Here is a 19,490-nt window from a genome sequence, read left to right as displayed (position 1 = left end):
TATATAGGAAACGATACCACAAATCTTCTCATACATATATATAGGAAACGATACCACAAATCTTCTCATACATATATATAGGAAACGATTCCACAAATCTTCTCATACATATATATAGGAAACGATTCCACAAATCTTCTCATACATATATATAGGAAACGATACCACAAATCTTCTCATACATATATATAGCAAACGATTCCACAAATCTTCTCATACATATATATAGGAAACGATTCCACAAATCTTCTCATACATATATATAGGAAACGATACCACAAATCTTCTCATACATATATATAGGAAACGATTCCACAAATCTTCTCATACATATATATAGGAAACGATACCACAAATCTTCTCATACATATACAAAAATGTATATAGGAAACGATTCCACAAATCTTCTCATACATATATATAGGAAACGATTCCACAAATCTTCTCATACATATATATAGGAAACGATACCACAAATCTTCTCATACATATATATAGGAAACGATTCCACAAATCTTCTCATACATATATATAGGAAACGATACCACAAATCTTCTCATACATATATATAGGAAACGATTCCACAAATCTTCTCATACATATATATAGCAAACGATTCCACAAATCTTCTCATACATATATATAGCAAACGATTCCACAAATCTTCTCATACATATATATAGGAAACGATTCCACAAATCTTCTCATACATATATATAGCAAACGATTCCACAAATCTTCTCATACATATATATAGCAAACGATTCCACAAATCTTCTCATACATATATATAGGAAACGATACCACAAATCTTCATACACTTTTTGGTACTTCAGTTTAAACTGGAAATATATTATATATACATATTTAATAAATTGATGCAAATACTTTTAACAAAATTACATATTTATTATATTATCTTAACAATGATGGTCCTCTTGTTTTTGCTTGTTTAATTGATTATAATTGATTGTTTCATAAGTCACATTTATCATTATCAAATATTTGGTTGGTTGTCATTTGAGCCTACCTAAAAATGAAACACAATGTATAAGCATGACAAGGAAGTTCAGATAGCCCTTCTTTTTCAGTAAAATGTTTGTCGTGTAACGTTTTTTTTAGCAAGTCTTTGCACATATTTATTAAACTCGTATCTATACTAAACAGCTTATATTTCTGGCACATATGTAATCATTGAACAATAGTTCATGTAAACTGAAACTATGTGCACTCTGGAATCTTCGTATTTCTTTTGACAAACAGATGTAATATAAGTGACAAGATAATATGTCAGGTTATGGTAATTTATTTTTTTCAGATATTAAAAATGTTAAGCGAGTCCGAAAAATTGCAGAATAAGCAATATTTTAATTCTTTTAAAAACGTATGTTTACCAAACTGATTTATTAAATTTGTCTACAAACTAACTCAGATGACCAGACGTGTCACAATGTAAACTAATTTCATGAATATATGGTTGAGTTCTTTCTAATTTAACGCAAAATATAACCTGCACGAAATAGAACATTATTTCGTTGGCAAAGAATAAATTTTGACAAAATTGAATTAAAAAAACTAATGGTGATAAATCGTTTATAAAATTGCATTCCTGGCTAAGAATGTTTATTTGTGTATATGAATAACCAGCATCTCTGATAATCTGCTCTCTACACGTACAACAGAGATCAGCTGACACAGCAAGATTAATAGTTTTACTACCGGGGCTGTTAACAAAAACAATTTGTACCAACAACTTTCAGTTACGAACTGAGTCGGTATCAGGAGAAAACTCAATCGATTTTAAAATATATATATATATATATTATCATGCGTTAGATTGCAATTGGTTTAGACCAGTTTTCATTATGTAAATGTAATACCATTACGAGAAAGCCGTGGACTGACATATTGCCCTTTATGTACATATAAATTCGGTTTGAGCCAAGGCTCCGTGTTGAAGGCCGTACTTTTAACCTATAATGGTTTACTTTTTCAATTGTTACTTGGATGGAGAGTTGTCTCATTGGCACTCACACCACATCTTCCTATATCTATATAGTTTTCATAAAATATTATTTTTTTACCGTCAAGTAGCGTATTAAGGCTTAAAAGTAAAAAAGGAAAAAAGGTAGGAACAATTGGAATATTAAATTTAGACCATGTAGTTGCTCTAGTATACACAACAAGCAACCTATGATCCTGGCTAACTACTTAATAAACTGGTGCGAATGAGAGTGGACCAGAATCCCATTTCACACTACTATCGTAATTTGGTATAATTATGTCCCCGGTCATTACCTTACTGTGGTAATTCGGAATGGACTCGGCACTTCCCAGCATGTCTTGTTTAAAAGTTCTGTTTAAAGTCTTTGAACTGGATTCTTTATTTCCTGTGGGAATTGTTGTTCCTTTTTGTTTTAATACATGGAACTGTGACAGTAAGAAGGCATTATCTTTCCTATTTTGTAAAAATATAAAATAGGTTTAATGCTAATATAAATACAAGATCAACTGCTTGTTGGAGGCAAAAAGGTATCAGTTCTAATTAAGTTGAACATCACTTGACTAATCATACAATTAGCGTATCTTTATTGTAATACCTGTGTTCAGATAACAGAAACATCATTGGGGGTAGGCATATTCATGTTGCAGCGTTCTTGCAGAATTTATTTACATGTTATGATTATAGTTGCATGTCAAATTGACAATATTTATATATAAATTTACCAATACATCAATTTATCATACAGAACAATTCTTATTCAGTTTTAATAAAGTTTTGTGTGGAGTTGTAAATTCCGAATATATAGTGATGGATCATTTAATTTTTTTTTACCAAAAAAACGGGTTTAAGTCACATTGGGAATGTCGTAATGAGGAAGTGCCATGTTATCTGTATTGCTTTTATAAACAGAGTTCAGAAAGTCCGTTGCATAAACACTATTACATAATGACAAAGATATGTTGAGAAAGCACTTGCATCAAGTCGGTTCAATAAAGACATCTTTCATTCAAAATCATTCTGAATTTCTTTCTCGTCTCTAAATTCAGATTGGATGAATATCAAAAGAGCAAAGTTTCTTGTATAATTGATAAAATGTTGAAGTATATTCATTCAAACTCTACAATAGGATTCCAAAAAATCAGGATGAGTGCATACCTCGAAAATATTTTTTCTAGGTAACATAAACGAAAATGGATGTTGGTATTTTTAAAAATAGAATCGTATGACGTGCAGATTTTGTTACATGCGTGATAGACTTAACAGTTGATGTTTTTTTCTCATGTAAAAAATCCTATTTATTTATAAAATACCATAAGCCAATTCGAAATAAAGTGCAGCCAACATTTAAGATGATCTTTAGATATTAACACTAAACGATCACAAAATTAATTTAGTAATGTGAAAGTAATTCTGAACAATTTTGATTGTAAGATGTCTAGATTTCATGTGAGCTATATCAAATAATCTCAATCGTTAGATTGCATATAATTTTACTTTTAAAGTATTAAGTAATCTGAAGTGATTAAATTGCCAATCAAAGAGTATGTTTTTTTTTAAATCAAAATAAAAATGGAAAACAGTTTTGCATTGTACTTCAAGTTTGATTATAGGTTGTTCCTGTTCCATTCATAATTCTGAGTCAGGTTTGCACTTATTTAAACAGAGATACACTTATCCAAATCAAGCTCGTTCATAACAATGAAGCACTTTATGTTGCATATGTTTTATAATTCATAATTGTTTTGAAAAGTGGATTGAGATATATTTATTAAAATTCCATCTCAGTTTGTCATAATATATACAGTACTATTGACATGGTTTAAAATAAAAAAAAAACAACTAATAGGCGGTACCAAACAGGGAAGTCAGTTGTAGGGCAGAGAGTGTAGAACGTAATAACGCCATCATTGTCCTTATTCGGTACTTTTCATTTAAAGATTCAGGATCCAAGTGTATTTTAGTGTCTTACGACACTGGTACCAGTGTGTTCCATAGTGTTAATTATACTTTAACATTATTGACGGAACGAAACAACCAAGATGACTTAATTATTGAATGAATGAATAAATAAATAATGAACTAAAAAAGTACATACATGTTGCAACAGAGTTCTTCTGAATAAAAATATGTCAAGTATGTTTCCAGTTGATACAATCTTATTTTTCTTTGAACTTTCACAGAAACCTATCCTTCAGTTTTCAATTTTGATTTTCAAAGCCCTTATGTACCTTTTTGCATTATGTAAACATGAATACCTTGACTGCCTTTTTTTATTATTTGTCTATTCTTTTTTTTTCTTTCCTTTTAGTCGCTTGTATTTTGTTCACCCATTTCATTTTTTATTTTTGTCTTATATCACATCCACATCCCAGTGGCTTTGGTGTTCTGGTTTAGACTTGGTGACTGTAAGACTCCGAGTTTCTACGAATGTCATACGACGAACATTCTCTACTTCCGAAGCAAGGTTGTCGGCTCTCCAGACATTCCAGAAGTCCTGCGTTGATTGCCGAGTTTATGAGCTTCGGTCCTTGCTTGGAAGTTGGAACATTCTATGCATTGATACTTCCTGTCTAATAGATGATATAACTACGTAGTCTTGTTTATTAAAATTATTAAATATAATTAACCGTGATTTTTTTCTTTTATTTACAGAAACATAGAAAACAGAATTACAGATTTTCCACACTGATTGAAGAGCTACGAAATACAGACAATACAGACTACAAAACGATATTACTACAGTTAATTAATTGTATTATAATATACACAGAAAAAGTGGAAGACAGAATTCGGACACGAAATGAGTTTTTCGGTAAGATTTGTTTAAATATTTATTCTGAAAACTTGAATAAAAGCATTCTTTTAACATTGAACGAACATTCACTATCTACTAATACAGAACTATCTTTAACAGAGGAACTCCATTTCGTTATGTCTGGTTTAAAGGTGCCTTACCTATAAGAGCTTAACAGGCACAGGTGTGCATATCTCAAAAAATGTTTTACATGTATATTCATTTCAAAGTATGGGAAATCGTACCATAACTCTGTCAAAACTGTCAACAGATCGGATTTTAAAACAACTTTTGTCAAGCCATTATCAATATTAACATAACTAGACAATGCAAGTATTAGAGAGTACCAAAAACACCGGATTGATAATACTGCACCAACTTAAGTCTAAATATCCTCCTGGGGTCTAAATTGACCACAATTCGATGTTTAGGTATTTCTAATTGTGAGAATGGTCGTATTATCCTTACTAAGGCGACTTAACTAATGTAAATTTCACATACAGCCTTTGGCATGTTTTAATAGTCTTTATTGAGATATGGAGTATTGTGTATTCTAAATTTTTTTTCTCTAAACTTTGATTATTTAGACAGGGATTTATAAACATAAACTGTTCTAGTCAGGTCGCCATATATCTGGTTGACCTCTATTCGAAGTTCAAACTAAAGGAGAGGTCTACCTCATGTTCATCATATACGAGGACGTCGTACTTAAATAAGTTATTAACCGCGACTTTGCGATTCTTTAAGGAAAGTACTGGTTAAAAATGTCCATTCCTTATACTTTCGCTTTCGCCCAAACGTTATTTGTTCTTTCAACCAACGTATTGCCACATTTCTTTTGCTTTTTTGCTTCTACAACATATTTTCACATGACATGCGCCCTCATCTTGTTACTGCACTTTACTCAAATGTATAAACAAATAAGTCTATTTAGTTTTTAAATCGTGTTTTGAATGAAAAGAGTCGCTGTAAACAAAACGATTATGTAGTATATCATATGCACTCTTATGTCATTCGTGCAGGAATAATTCAGTTAAAAATCTGAATTAAAATTTTCAATCAAGTTTGCCTGCTATTGAATCAATATAATGATTCTACTCATATTTAAAGTGCATTTATACCTTAAAATGTCAATACAGAAACGTTCTCTACGAAGAATGTGTTTTTGGAATATAATACAGTATTAGGTAACTCCACTAATTCTACGTCTACCGATAATTTTCTTATAATGATAATTTGATGCTTGTGTTGTCGTGTTTATGCTATTTTAATTTGACGTTAATATGTAATAGATTGTCAAAGTTAAGTACGTCACATTTTACTTAGTAATACCAAGTTATTTTAATAAAACAATTACAAATACATGCTACTGTATTATGTAAAAGAAAGGTGCTTTACCATGAAATAATCATTTCTCCACAATCAAATAACCGCCATTGCTAGCTCAAAAACAGGCCTTGGTATCAATATATTTAGTTGATTTCACAGTGCTTATTTTTACTTAGATTATTTTAAAATAAAAGTAGATAGGGATATAAATGTCAATGCGAAAATAATTAGAACTACACATATTTTTACTTCGATTATTTTAAAATAAAAGTAGATAGGGATATAAATGTCAATGCGAAAATAATTAGAACTACACATAGCGAAATATCACTAGTTCTACATACGGTTAGAACTTAGAATTCGAAAAACCGTATTAAAGAATGACCGTTTTGAATATTCATGCAATGAAAAATGACTTATGTATATCAACATATTGTGTCACAATAAAAGATCACAAATGATATAACCTGACCTGTAATGGTTTTTCTTTTACAAATTGTTACTTGGATGGAGAGTTGTTTCATTTGGCACGTTTACCACATCTTCTTATATCTATGACACCCTAGTATAATACATTTTGATAAATAATTTTTATTACAACAACTATTCAAAATTTGGAAAAGCTGCGGCACAACTTTTTGTCGCCGTCATTCGAGGAAATTGTCCATAGTTTGAATAAAGCTGTCAAAATAAAAGCCACATCGTTTCACAACACGGAATTGCAATGGCATTGTTTTTAATAACTTGACTACTTTTGTTTTCCTTGTTAGTGTATCATAACAAAAAGGCAGTTTATGCTGACTAACACTTCCTTATCTTTTTCAGGTCTTCGACTGCAAGAAATCATTAATAAACTAAGGTTAGTGAATGTTATTGATATTTAATTATTTAATTGACATTAATTGTTGAAATGGGCTGTAAATCTGTCTTAAAACTTGTAAACCTTAAACCAAAGAAGTGAACATTTGATTGGCGTGTTTGTTTTGATAAAAGAACGTCTTATACCACAATATGAATCACGACAATTCAAAGAACCATATATAAAACAATTAGTACAATCAAGGTTGGGTAAACCACAGAGAACTTTTTTGTCACGTCTTAATAATAATTAAAGTGCAATCTAGTAATGCGGTTCGTGAAATTTCTGCATTGTAGTACTAAGTAAAAAGGGAATGTTGTCCTCTCCGTCGAGTTCCGAGTTCTCCTTTTCGATTGTCAAGGTCGACGATTTTTAATTATATTAGTATATGGTCATGATTTAGCTTCTAGTTTAAGTTGCATGTTCATTGTAAGCTTTGCTTCCGTTATGCATGATTCACATTTGACTTCCAAATTGTGCATCTTTTACATGCAGATATTGCATCTTTTAATTGAAGTTTGTGCATGTTTAACCTCAGAATGTGCTTGATCGTTTAAAGATTTCATTTGTAGATTTGCGCTATTAAGTCGTTTTCCATTTCCCGTGTCCTGCTCATTTCCTTGTAGCATGCAATATTACTTCCTGGTTCTACTTGCATTATAACACATCAATGTAATAATTGATTATTGTATATATAGTGAAGGTGCATTTCTACTTTATCTAATATTAACGAGCACCTGGTTATAATTAGAAACTTATTTATTACACAATATGTTCTAACATATTACGGAGGTGAAAATGACTATAACTACGTTCCTACAGATGTGAGGGAGGAGATACTGAGGGGAACGATCATATTGTTACAACTCTTCAGTTATCTGCTTCAGAATTACAATGTATCTATCGTATAGATCGAATAATATTCTTAAGCAAGGGACATGCTTAGGGTTGCGAGAATGATACCAATACTTAAATAGAAGCTAAATGATATAGCCGGAATGTGTTTTTTGTTTGTTTAATTACCTCTTTATTGAAACATAAGTTAAAGTAATTACCAGACGTCTTCTTTAATTAATGACTCTATCTAAAACCCTCTCGTGCCTCCATTAATACTCGAAAAGAGAAGAATCCGATCATTCTGAGACAAGATCTGCTATTTCAGCAATTACTTTGGGTTTAGGGGAACCGATCATTTCATTATCAGTATAACACAATGTCTTGGCAAGGCTAATCATGAACGGACAGGGGTGGTTTCGGAGTTTCAAATTTGTTTTCATTGATCCAAAAAATGACAATGGACTTTCGTGGCAACAAGCAAAGTAAGTCTCTCAGTTTTTGAACAGTTTAATTATCTATTTATGATTTTATTGGTGTAAATCAGATAAAGTTATTAAGAAACAATCTTAGTTTATCCATTGATAAGAGATAAGCGTACTTAAAGTAATAACTAATTGTTTTTCGCTATCATTATAAGTTTGTTGTGGGGATCGTTGTAGTACTTTGTCATACTTTTACAACTTTTAAGTACAATAATAGAGCAATTGCTGGCATCAATTTATGTCATATATATACCAATGCACACCATGTATAATCATAATGCTTTATGCATTTCTCTTATTTCATATGTGCAACGCAGCAGTACATTTTATATCATATTTTTGTTTAATAATAAATTGTCACTAAAATTTTGCAAATTAAAATTCCTCGTTTTTGCCATTTTATGCAACGTTAAAATAAAAAGTAGTATGCCAAGGCCAATTTTCAAAATTCTTCTGGAGGTGTACAAACGAACATTTTCAAAATCTCTTCTTTGCACGTTCAATCAGAAAACCTATTGTTTTTCTTATTGAGCATGTATGTTTTCGTATAAAAACGACATTATAGAAAATAAAGTAATAAGTACCGATTGTAAATCACAAACTGATTAATCGTTCTAACCAGGTCTATTTCTGTATTTCCTCATATTTTAATTGATTTATAAAGACAGAGTGGTTGTTCAGATCCCACATATATTTTTTGGCACATCTTTCAATCTTAATTTTTATTTGGCAAAGAAATCTTAATAAATAAAAATTGTTTGACACTAAATCTGTTTCTTTGTAATATTCGGTAATTAGCTTGAAATTGTTCACATTTCCTGCATCTGTTGCAGTAAGAAAAGATCTAGAACATCACAAAATAAAAACTTTCCGAAATGTCCATAGGTGGTCTGTTGCAAGGTAAAATGGTTGCTTTCAATCGTTGATTTTTTATCTTCAGAGCAGTCATTACATCTTGCCCTTACCTCAATTGACCTGCTCTCTTCTTTATTAATTGTTATTTTGTTCTACCTTTAATATAGATGAAATATTTTCAACTGGACATTAAGCAAGCAGAAATCATTCATCATTAATATTGTGTCTGATCCAAGTGGTACACAAACTTCTCATACTAAAGTACTACTTTTTTTAAAGCTGGTCAGAGTATTGATATTTAATATCCTCTCAAATAGAAATAAATTTACAAAAGCAATGTCAGTAATGGGTAGCATGTAGTAGAGAAATCTATAGTACTGGTTATTTACCTTTAAAATTAACTTGGTGTTTGATTTTAGTTACAAACATTTCAATCATCTCGATCAATAACCAATGATTTTCGACAAATTGTCGTCATTAATTGAACAAACTACTAGGACAAAATTTCAAACTTTCAAACAACATGTCCCCATCGAAGACTGAAAGGCGGAGAACTGTCAAATATAAGCTTCTATATAGCACACATTCTCATTCTGGGCTTCTGTCACACGGGTAACAAGTTCCTATCATTGTTTTTATTGTACATATATTCTAAATAAACAAACCTTGTCATAACATCAATATTTTTGTCTCTTGACTAAGCCGGTGATAACAAACAATGAGAATCTTAACTAGTATATAAAAGTAATATAATCAATCTTTTATTAATGCAAACGACTCGAACACACCATTGGATTAACTAGAGGTATTACAGATTTTGGTGCACTGTTTTTGTCATTGCATGCAATCTTGTACGAATGCACTTCATGTAGTATCTTTATAATCTAGACTTACAAAGGTGTCTATACATGAACCAATGTGAAAAGACAACTGTATTTTTTGCGTGTTTGTCTTAATGTATTTTAAACTATTTTTTGTCTTCTTATTTTTTCATGTGGAAACTTTTATTCTCCAAAAAGTGATACTTAGTATTTAGAAGAAAATCTGAACACAATGAAAGCAGCATGCATTAGATTTGTTGATTTAATTTTATTTGTCGCTTTTAGCTACGGAATGTTAACACTGATATATCTGCATAAAATAACCATATACATTAATATTTACAATTCTTCATACAAGCACATCATGGTATTCAATGCCTTGATCAACATAAACAACAAATATATGCATGCCTTACATGACCTTTGAAGTTTCGGGAGACAGGCAACGAAAAGCATGTATAAAATGCATGCATGTCCATCATGTGTTATCATTAGCCATCTGTGAAAACTGACATAAATATGCATCTGTATGCACCTTTATTGTATTGCATAATAATAACATTATTTATTCATCTTCAAAGCCTTTGTCTACATAATAAGTAGTACATGTGAAAGACTTGAAGGTTATAATGTACATTGAATCATGTATAGGTAAAAATCAGTGAAATCGTTTGGTTTCCGGTTAAGTAGTTATCTAGATAATTGTTAATACATGTTCGATTGTTAAAGGTCAACAGAGGTCATATCGAATGTGAGAAATTTCGTAATAACTTAAGATTTCACTTACAGTAGGAACACTAGTAGTTCAAATGAAATATTTTTTAGAAGTTAAAGTTTAGCTAAAGTCTGAGAACAGTTACATCATTGTAAATGTCAACGTCTCATATCCTTCAAAACATTGTTATAATCAAAATTGGCTTAAACTAATGACTGAAAACTATCTATGAAATCGACATATCCCTCCCAGTCATATATGTATTATACATACCTCTCCGATGCCTTAGAGTAATGCGTACTTTTAACATAGATATACAGTTATTTCGCGAGTACGTCATTTATATGCGGGATTTTCTCGCTGTGTTAAAGACCCATTGGTGGCCTTCGGCTGTGCTCTTTGGTCGGGTTGTTGTCTCTTTGGCATATTCCCCATTTTCAGTTCCAATTTTAGTGTGGAATCCTCGATAAATTCGTAAACATGCAATTCGCCAAAAGTACAATATTACATTTTTAAGTGTTATAGACCTGTGCATTGCTTAAGAATTTGAGTCGTACGAAAGGACGTTAAAATTTCATCTGATTGGTTAAAATAAGGGAGGCTGAAAACATGATAATTTACAATGACATGGCGATTTTTTACTGACTTACTAGTATATGTACCGACGAATTTTGGCCAAATTATGACTTTTTCCATCTGTGCCAACACGAAACATTAATATTAGATTTGAGATTCCAACATAACAAAGCATATAACTAGTTTTAATAACACAAAGAGTAAAACCTGGTGAGGGGATAATAAATACTAAGACATGATGTACATCTTAAGATCTTCTCGTGTGAATAGGGGGTGGACGAATTAACATCCAAATTACAATATAATTGATCGAAAGCCTGTATAACAAATTTCCCACGTTTCTAATAAATCGAGGGAACAAGTTGGTTTTATTTACTTATTTAAGTAGGTTTAATATTCATGCCATTGATCATTCGAACCCTGATCAGAATTTTCAATTATACCATGCTGTGTATGAGTCACTATACAGTATACCTGTATATTTCTGATGTATTTTTACTTATTTGTGACACTCGACACCTGTTTTCAAAGGTTTTTCAATGTACTCTTGTATGTTTGTTTAATATAAAGTATATAATTGTACCATTGTTATACATATCTGCCTTTCCGTTATGTATGTAAGTGCATTTGAACTTGATTGCAACATTTGGTAAACGGGTAGTTTTACTCTGTGTCCGTTGTATCTCAACCTGCGAATCGTACCAGTTCGACTGTCCTTCATGTGTTTACTCTTGGTTTACTCAAAAACCAAAACTGAGTGTGTCGAAATCTTATTCATAATCTATTATTTCGAGTGTTTTAGGGTTTTCATCAGGATAGACTTGTACACAAGTTTCACAAGAAGCGCCTCCTTTTTCTTATTATTTGATTTGTAAGTTCTCTCACTTCTTCCCCCTCCACTTTCCTAAAACTCGTAAAGGGATGAGTTTACTTCTAATTGTATTATTTTTTGTGGTGATATTGGGTTTCTGCCTCATTGACATATAAGCTACACGTCCTGTAAACAACGTTAAGAAGTGTTGTAAAGGCAATAGTCAACCAAGTAAAATATAAAATAATGATAGAAAAGTAAATAAAACTACTAAAAATACGCGTCTATTTACTAGTAATTAAGTTTACTATAAGCACAGGTTGTAGAGGGTGCCGCCTAGTTTTATTGCTCAAAGGTGAACACTTCACATGCGCGAGTACACTACACATATGTGTGAGATGTGGTGGTTAGATTGAAGCATGTTCTCCCATCAATGTAGGGGGTAAACAATTTTAACAGTCAATCTCTAATAGTCAACTTACAACTTAATTTTAACACTCTGATTTGAATTTTTCTTCTGGTTGATTTTACATACATGTTTGTTATGGAAACACAGATTGCACAAATTAAATGTTGAGGACATTTAATATATTCTACTTTGACTTTGATCTTTTATATACATCGTTCTTCATTTAAATTTGTTATATGATACAAAACTGTGAAGATTTGACAAATGTTAGTATCTAGCCCACGTCTGATTGAAACTATTGAAGCTCCTAAATCGTATTTTGTAACACGTTTAAGCCTTTTATGACAAATAATTCATATCAAAAAGAAGTTGACAAATTAATTTAAATATTGGGTGGGAGGGTTTTAATTACCAAATTGTCCTACTCGTAACATTTATACAATATAAGAACGATGACAAAAGTACATCGACGTTCAAATAAAATTTCAATTACACTTTTGTGGGACATAACGAAATGAAAAACCTATGATTGTTATCGATTATATTCGGACAGATTGAGTTACGATTTAATTTTATGATTTGGATTCCTTCACCTTTAACTGAAGTTCTAAATTGAGCTGAGTGAGGGCGTCGTGAGACATTCTGTTTAAATGTCATGAAATTTTAAACTTTTTTGGGTAGATGACCTATTGGGGGACATTTCACCATGTCATTATTGTTGATTATTTTAAAACTAACATTTAATTTTGTTATTAGAGAGTTTTAAAGTACAAAGTTTTGGTTCATTATAAGGAAACTTATACCCTCAAACTAATCAACCATGAGAATATAAAAATAAAAATGATATTTAAAAAAAGTTTTGTTTAATTATTTTGTCTATTTTGACAACGAAATCTATTTATATACTACTAGTCTAGTATACATTGAATGATTTTGAACATTTTGAGCTGTGAAAACATCATGGTAACATCTTTAAGAGGAACGTATGTTATGAAAACCTTATGTATATTTAAGAAAGCTTGTATAATATACACAAGTATTAAAAGTTCTTTGAACTAGAGATAAGGCTGTAACGCTGCCTGGTTTTAACAGAATGTTTATTTTAACGTTTTGTTTACTTTTATTGATAAACAATAGCCAGTGTATACAAGGGCTGTTTTTGTTTTACACTAATGGGAATTATCACATCAACGAAATGTTGTACTTTAATATTTCAACACTCATCTTAAAACATATGATCTTTAATTACAAACTCTTCACCTCTAAACTTACAGAATGCTTTTTCGTGCAAAACTGTTTCATTCTATGTTATAAGAATGGTATTATCAATCTTTAAACCGATACTTTGTCCGCCGTATCATATGCTACTTTCTTCTTTTACGGTTTTCTTGTTTTGGGTGATTTCAGCTCCCTGTCTTTTGGTCATAGGTTGTCGGTAAGGGATCCAGGCTATTTTCTGTTTTCTTGTTTATTGTAATATCAACTCTCCTGTCGTTTGGCCATAGGTTGTGGGTAAGGGATCCAGGCTAGTTCAAACGTAGGAATCCATAGCGATATAGAGATGGGTTTGTATAACTTTTATCACTCAGTTCAAAATAAAACTTATCATTAGTCATTGTATATCACTATTAGTTTGATAAATCAAAAAATATTTTAATATTCAAAAAGTAAACCTTAATTTTTACTTCAGAAAACAAGAAGACGTAGATTCACAGATTCTTGTTCAGCTGGACGTTTTCGACGAGCAGAAAGCGAATGATGAAGAGCAGCTTCCTGGTATCAAAGGCGTGGATCTTAACAGTCCGCTGGACGTTTTTCATGCCATATTTAAACAGGTAAGATACAAAACACTCATGACAGAGAATTTTTGGTTTATTTCTCTTAGAAAAAAGCAAATGAAGATATAATACGTTATGTCAATGTCGTCGTATTATATTTCTTGTGATAAAAATATGTTTAGCTATTGCTGAGACTACTATAACACATGTGTTATAGTAGTCTCAGGCTATTGTTAGAAATGTTTGCAGTGTTAACTTATGGTAAAAAAAAATTGCTTACATACACACCATTGTGTAAATAGTTTATATAAGTTGTGTCATAAATATTTACAAATGATTTTGAAAAAAAAGTTGTGTCATAAATGAAACAATTAATTTAGTTTAGAAAATGATTAGCTTTCTATTAGATTGTGAATGAGGATCAAAAGTTCAAATGTCTACAGGCCCGTTTATAGTTTGAAAAAATAGTCTATTATTGGTCTGTTTTTCTTACATAATTTACTGAATGCAGGATAAACAAATCAGTAGACAGTCAGGTCTCGCTGAGTTGATAGTTAATAAGTGGCATAATTCGACCTATCAAATACAAACGGTTATGTTTCCACACTCATTCAAATGTTTTGAGACATTTTCATTTAACTGTTACATGTGATATCCCATTAAGGAGAACAATCACTTATGACACTCGAATTATGACAAGTTATTTTATCAATCATTAATTGGATTTTTACCGGAGGTGATTTTTTCACGACTTTTTATTTTTAAAAGTCTGAATTAACATCATTAGATGTCATTTTAAAATTACATAAATACTGATGACATTTAGTTTAAAAATAAGATGAAGCATGATATTGAAATCAAATTATAATATTTTAGAAATTAAAAAAAATCAGTTTTATTAGTAATTTGATTATCATTTTCTATTATTTTTCACATTAAAATCCCTGTTAAGAATTAATCGAAAAATATTGTTTATCTCGGGGAAAATGATATAATAATTATTGTATAAATAAACTTTAACATGATTAACCATATAAATACAATCTTAATCTGCCAATTAAACCAAGAGGAATAGGTTTCTATACCACTATCAATATTTATTAATCTTTTCTGTTAGTCTTTTGTTCATCCTAGATAGGTACAATGGGTACAATCAAATTTCTTTTATATAAGTTTGTTTACATTATAAGTATATGTATATATTTGGTAAACATAATTTATATAATAGTATCAATATAAACACTTCGTAAAGTCCTTTTGTTAGCTATTCACTGAAGAATCTAGGTCTAAGGAGAAGATTTGGACAAAGAAAAAAGAGGTGACAAAGTCAATATTTATCTGTCTGAGTCATAAGCATGGAGAAATGGTTTGTACTTACCGAATACATTTAAGCAAACTAACAGAAATTCTACATTCATACATGCACCAAACATAAAATACCTTTCATTTGCCGCAAACACCTGTAAATTATATTCGTTTTGCCAAAAAGTAGACAAGATACAACTGTTAGCTTATATGTGCTGACCAAAGAATAATTATTCTAAGCTCAATGTTGATTGATGAAACAATGTTGCAAACAATTCCATATCAGCTGTATGTTTTTTATCTTTACAGATTACGGATACAACTCAGGAGATTTTCCTAACGACGCTTCAGCATATGCTGAAAATAGACCCGAGTGATGAAAATAGTATGTTAATATGGCAGACAGTGGAAACACTTGTATCGAGAGCAACTCTCATAGAAAACAATGATGACTCTCAGAAACTACTTAAATCTTTTATGAGACAGAGAGAAAAATCAACTAGTGATGGCAAATGTACGTGTGCGTGTCATGATGGACGAACTCGTGTAATGTCTCCAAAACGGAATACAGACAATTCGCATCCGGGAACTATAGACTCATCAAATAAAGCCCCTGCGCCACCTCCACCGCCTCCTCCGCCGCCGCCTCCTGGTATGGGAGCACCTCCACCACCGCCACCACCACCGGGCATGCCGCCTCCTCCACCGATGGCACCGGGAATGCCACCACCACCTCCGGTTCCAGGCCTTGCAAGGCCATCTCCAGTACAAAAACTACCTCAACAAAACATTCCAAAATCTACAACAAAGTTACGAACACTACAATGGCAGAAAATCTCAGCAACAAAAGTGCTATCAGGCAAACCAAACATTTGGAATACGGCAGGGAAATTATTCAATGGATATGTATCAAAATTTGACTTCGGAACAATAGATGAACTATTTAGTGTAAATTCAAATCCAGATTCTTCCACGGATATAGCTGCTGGAACAAACTCAGCAGAAAAGAAAAGAAAAGAATCATCAGAGGTAGGATTTCTTTATTATGCAATCACTATATATATATTTCTGTGACTGTATCTTACATTAATTTGTAGGATCCTTTACTATAGATAATTTAGCTGATCTGTAACAATAACATCTTCATGCCTTATATATCATGTACTGTAGTACGCCGCTAGATTTAAAACTGACGTGGAAAGGAAACACATGGCCAGCGAAAGCTCTTTTTTGAGAGCCCAGGTGGTCATGTGGTCTAGCGGGACGGCTGCAGTGCAGGCGATTTGGTGTCACGATATCACAGTAGCATGGGTTCGAATCCCGGCGAGGGAAGAACCAAAAATTTGCGAAAACAAATTTACAGATCTAACATTGTTGGGTTGATGTTTAGACGAGTTGTATATATATATATATATATTTATACATATAAAGTCTTTAACACATGTTTAAACCACTCAGAATTTGGACAAACTATTGTAATTAATATAAAAATTATCAAAAAAATAAATGTTTTCACTTTAAATTTAGATTTTCGTTAACATGTATAGGTTATTTACCGATAAGACGTTACTATGAAAGCATATATTTATAATTTTTAGTCACTTTGTCTCTTTTTATACAGTTTCAATTGATCAAATGATATTTTAGCACAATCAATCATCTTCTTGCAAACTTTCATTTCAAACTGAAAGTGATATTACATTGGGCAGGCAATTAGGTAGTTCTGATTTTTTAGGGGAGTGGGGTAAATTCATTTTGCAGGCAACTGCTCATTTTAAAATAATGTGTAAGCATCTCCAAAACACAATCTGCTTTCGTCATCGACCTGTCAAAAGAAATTGATAATTCTATACAACCTTAAAACTTCCTTATCAAGTTATACAATATTTATATGATTCAGAATTTGTGTTTTTTAATCTTCTGGCTGCTTATTCAGTAAGCAATGATACAGCACATCTTTAGAAATGATATTTTCAATGTATTCATGTGTATATAATCTTCACACTACTTAATATTCCTAAATGACAAAACACCTTTAAAGTTTGAGTTCTCACATGTGATTTTATCTATTGGGGAATCAAATTGTAAATGAACGCATGATGTCATATGTATAGATTTATGACAAGAACTGCACCACATAATAACATGCCTCGCTGCATAATGCAGATAGTGTTGGGTGAAGAAGACTAGATAAACACCATGTGCTCAATGCGTGATGATATGTTTTAAGTCCTAAGGCCAAAACGTTGAAGATTTGTATCGTTATTTAGATTTGTATTTTGTAATTCATGACTTAAGAAAATAAAAGTTACAAAAAAATTCATCAAATGTACAAGTATTACATTGCAATAAATCTTTGCTTGAACAAATCCGCTTTAGCTACATTCATACAGGAGATATTGGGGCATAGTGACGAATTAATTATTACGTCCAACGAGGGCAATAGTATTTCAGCTAAACAATAATACAAGCTATCACCGAATCAATTGTCTAGAGCTTAAAGCTCCTGTTCAAGGACTAAGCACCTATATGAAATAGTACGACCTAAAGGATTTGGGGAAATTATCATTAAAAATAATTACATTCATTCGTAAGTTATTAAACATCTTTATTCCCTGACCTTTGAATGTAATGTTTCTGATGTTGTACATATCATTTTAGACCAAACATAGAACCTATATATATATATCACGAAATCTTCACCTAAGTATTTTAATAATTTCTTATCGAAACATAAAAGCGAAATAGATTTCAGTAATCGCGATTTCATTGTTGTAGACCCCTTTAAAACGAAGCAAATATTTTATATATCATGAATATTCCAGTGCTTTATAACAGCTTGATTTGTTATAAATATATTATCAACAATTAATATTACAAAGCTATCAATATATTTCTGTACAACTGATCCGCGAAATCTCACTTTAATATCATATCCAGTAAGCCGTGGGAGATCCTCATAACACTAAGAACAATCGTACCCTGTTCACTGTCTTGTGGGTAATTGTACAGATTACAAAACCCTGTTACCACAATCTTTACTGTCAATCTGGTATTTTTCTTTAGGTTAAACCCTTCATTGACCACGATTTGCATTTATTTAAAGGGACACGTGCAAATTATCAGAAGGATAATATAGTTAAGCTTGTTCAATCTGACGTCACTTTGATCTTCGTATTCCAGGGGGTTATTTGCTGAATTTTTCCAAAAGTTCAATGTATACACGAACACCTGGTAAAGGAAAACACGTCACACTTCGAATAACATATGATCTTTTAATATTTACTGTTTAAGATGGCTTTTTATACTGAATAAGCGATACTAGTATAGTAACAATATTCTTGCACTAATTTAGCTAGTCAAACGTACCTGGTGTATATTTTGAACGTAGTAAAAAGAATTTAAGATTGATATATAATCATGAATATTGCTTCAAATTTTGATAAATGAAAACATTTCTTCGACATTTATTTATTCAAGTTTTAATCAGCATTAATTCAGGGTAACCTGCCATCTACTGATCTGTTAAAGCAACGACAGTTATAGCAGTTATCAATGTGCCTTCCTTAATTCACTTTAAACATGAACTCTCATAGTGCCATAACTTGGACAAGAGACATTCAATTCTAATTACACGAAATGTTCTACGTTCGATCCACTCCTTGTGGTTAAACATGCACAGGGAAGCGTACGAACAATTAATAACTAAAAAAGGACTATGCAGCCAGCCAGGGTCTACATGAAATTGTTGAAATGCTTTAAAAAATGTAAAAACCATCAGTTGAGAGTTTAGCCAAATGTATGCTGTTTATACAATATTAAAGAGCATCTAATTTAAGTTAATATTAATGCATATTTTGAAACAACTCTGCGAATTTATTATGTCTATAGTTGTAATGTATGGAAACATTTTA

General features: G+C 31.4%; 1 protein-coding gene across 4 annotated transcripts in view; it reads left to right on the top strand.

Moving 5' to 3' along the window:
* LOC134696535 (formin-J-like) overlaps positions 1 to 19,490 on the top strand; it is a 102,197-nt gene that overhangs the window by 69,044 nt on the left and 13,663 nt on the right. Inside the window, exons 5-8 of one of the 4 annotated variants that reach the window (XM_063558377.1) lie at positions 4,658 to 4,817; positions 6,954 to 6,987; positions 14,184 to 14,328; positions 15,886 to 16,605. In XM_063558377.1, coding sequence (XP_063414447.1) covers positions 4,658 to 4,817; positions 6,954 to 6,987; positions 14,184 to 14,328; positions 15,886 to 16,605 — 1,059 coding nt within the window. Of the gene's footprint in view, positions 1 to 4,657; positions 4,818 to 6,953; positions 6,988 to 8,186; positions 8,307 to 14,183; positions 14,329 to 15,505; positions 15,638 to 15,885; positions 16,606 to 19,490 lie in introns of those variants that run through there. The other 3 variants (XM_063558378.1, XM_063558380.1, XM_063558379.1) reach the window with 3 other exon arrangements.

This window comes from Mytilus trossulus, chromosome 14 (genome assembly GCF_036588685.1).
Source record: "Mytilus trossulus isolate FHL-02 chromosome 14, PNRI_Mtr1.1.1.hap1, whole genome shotgun sequence".
NCBI classification, from domain to species: Eukaryota; Metazoa; Mollusca; class Bivalvia; order Mytilida; family Mytilidae; genus Mytilus; species Mytilus trossulus.
The sequence above is the reverse complement of the archived record's forward strand: the minus strand, read 5'-3'. Positions and strand labels throughout refer to the sequence as shown.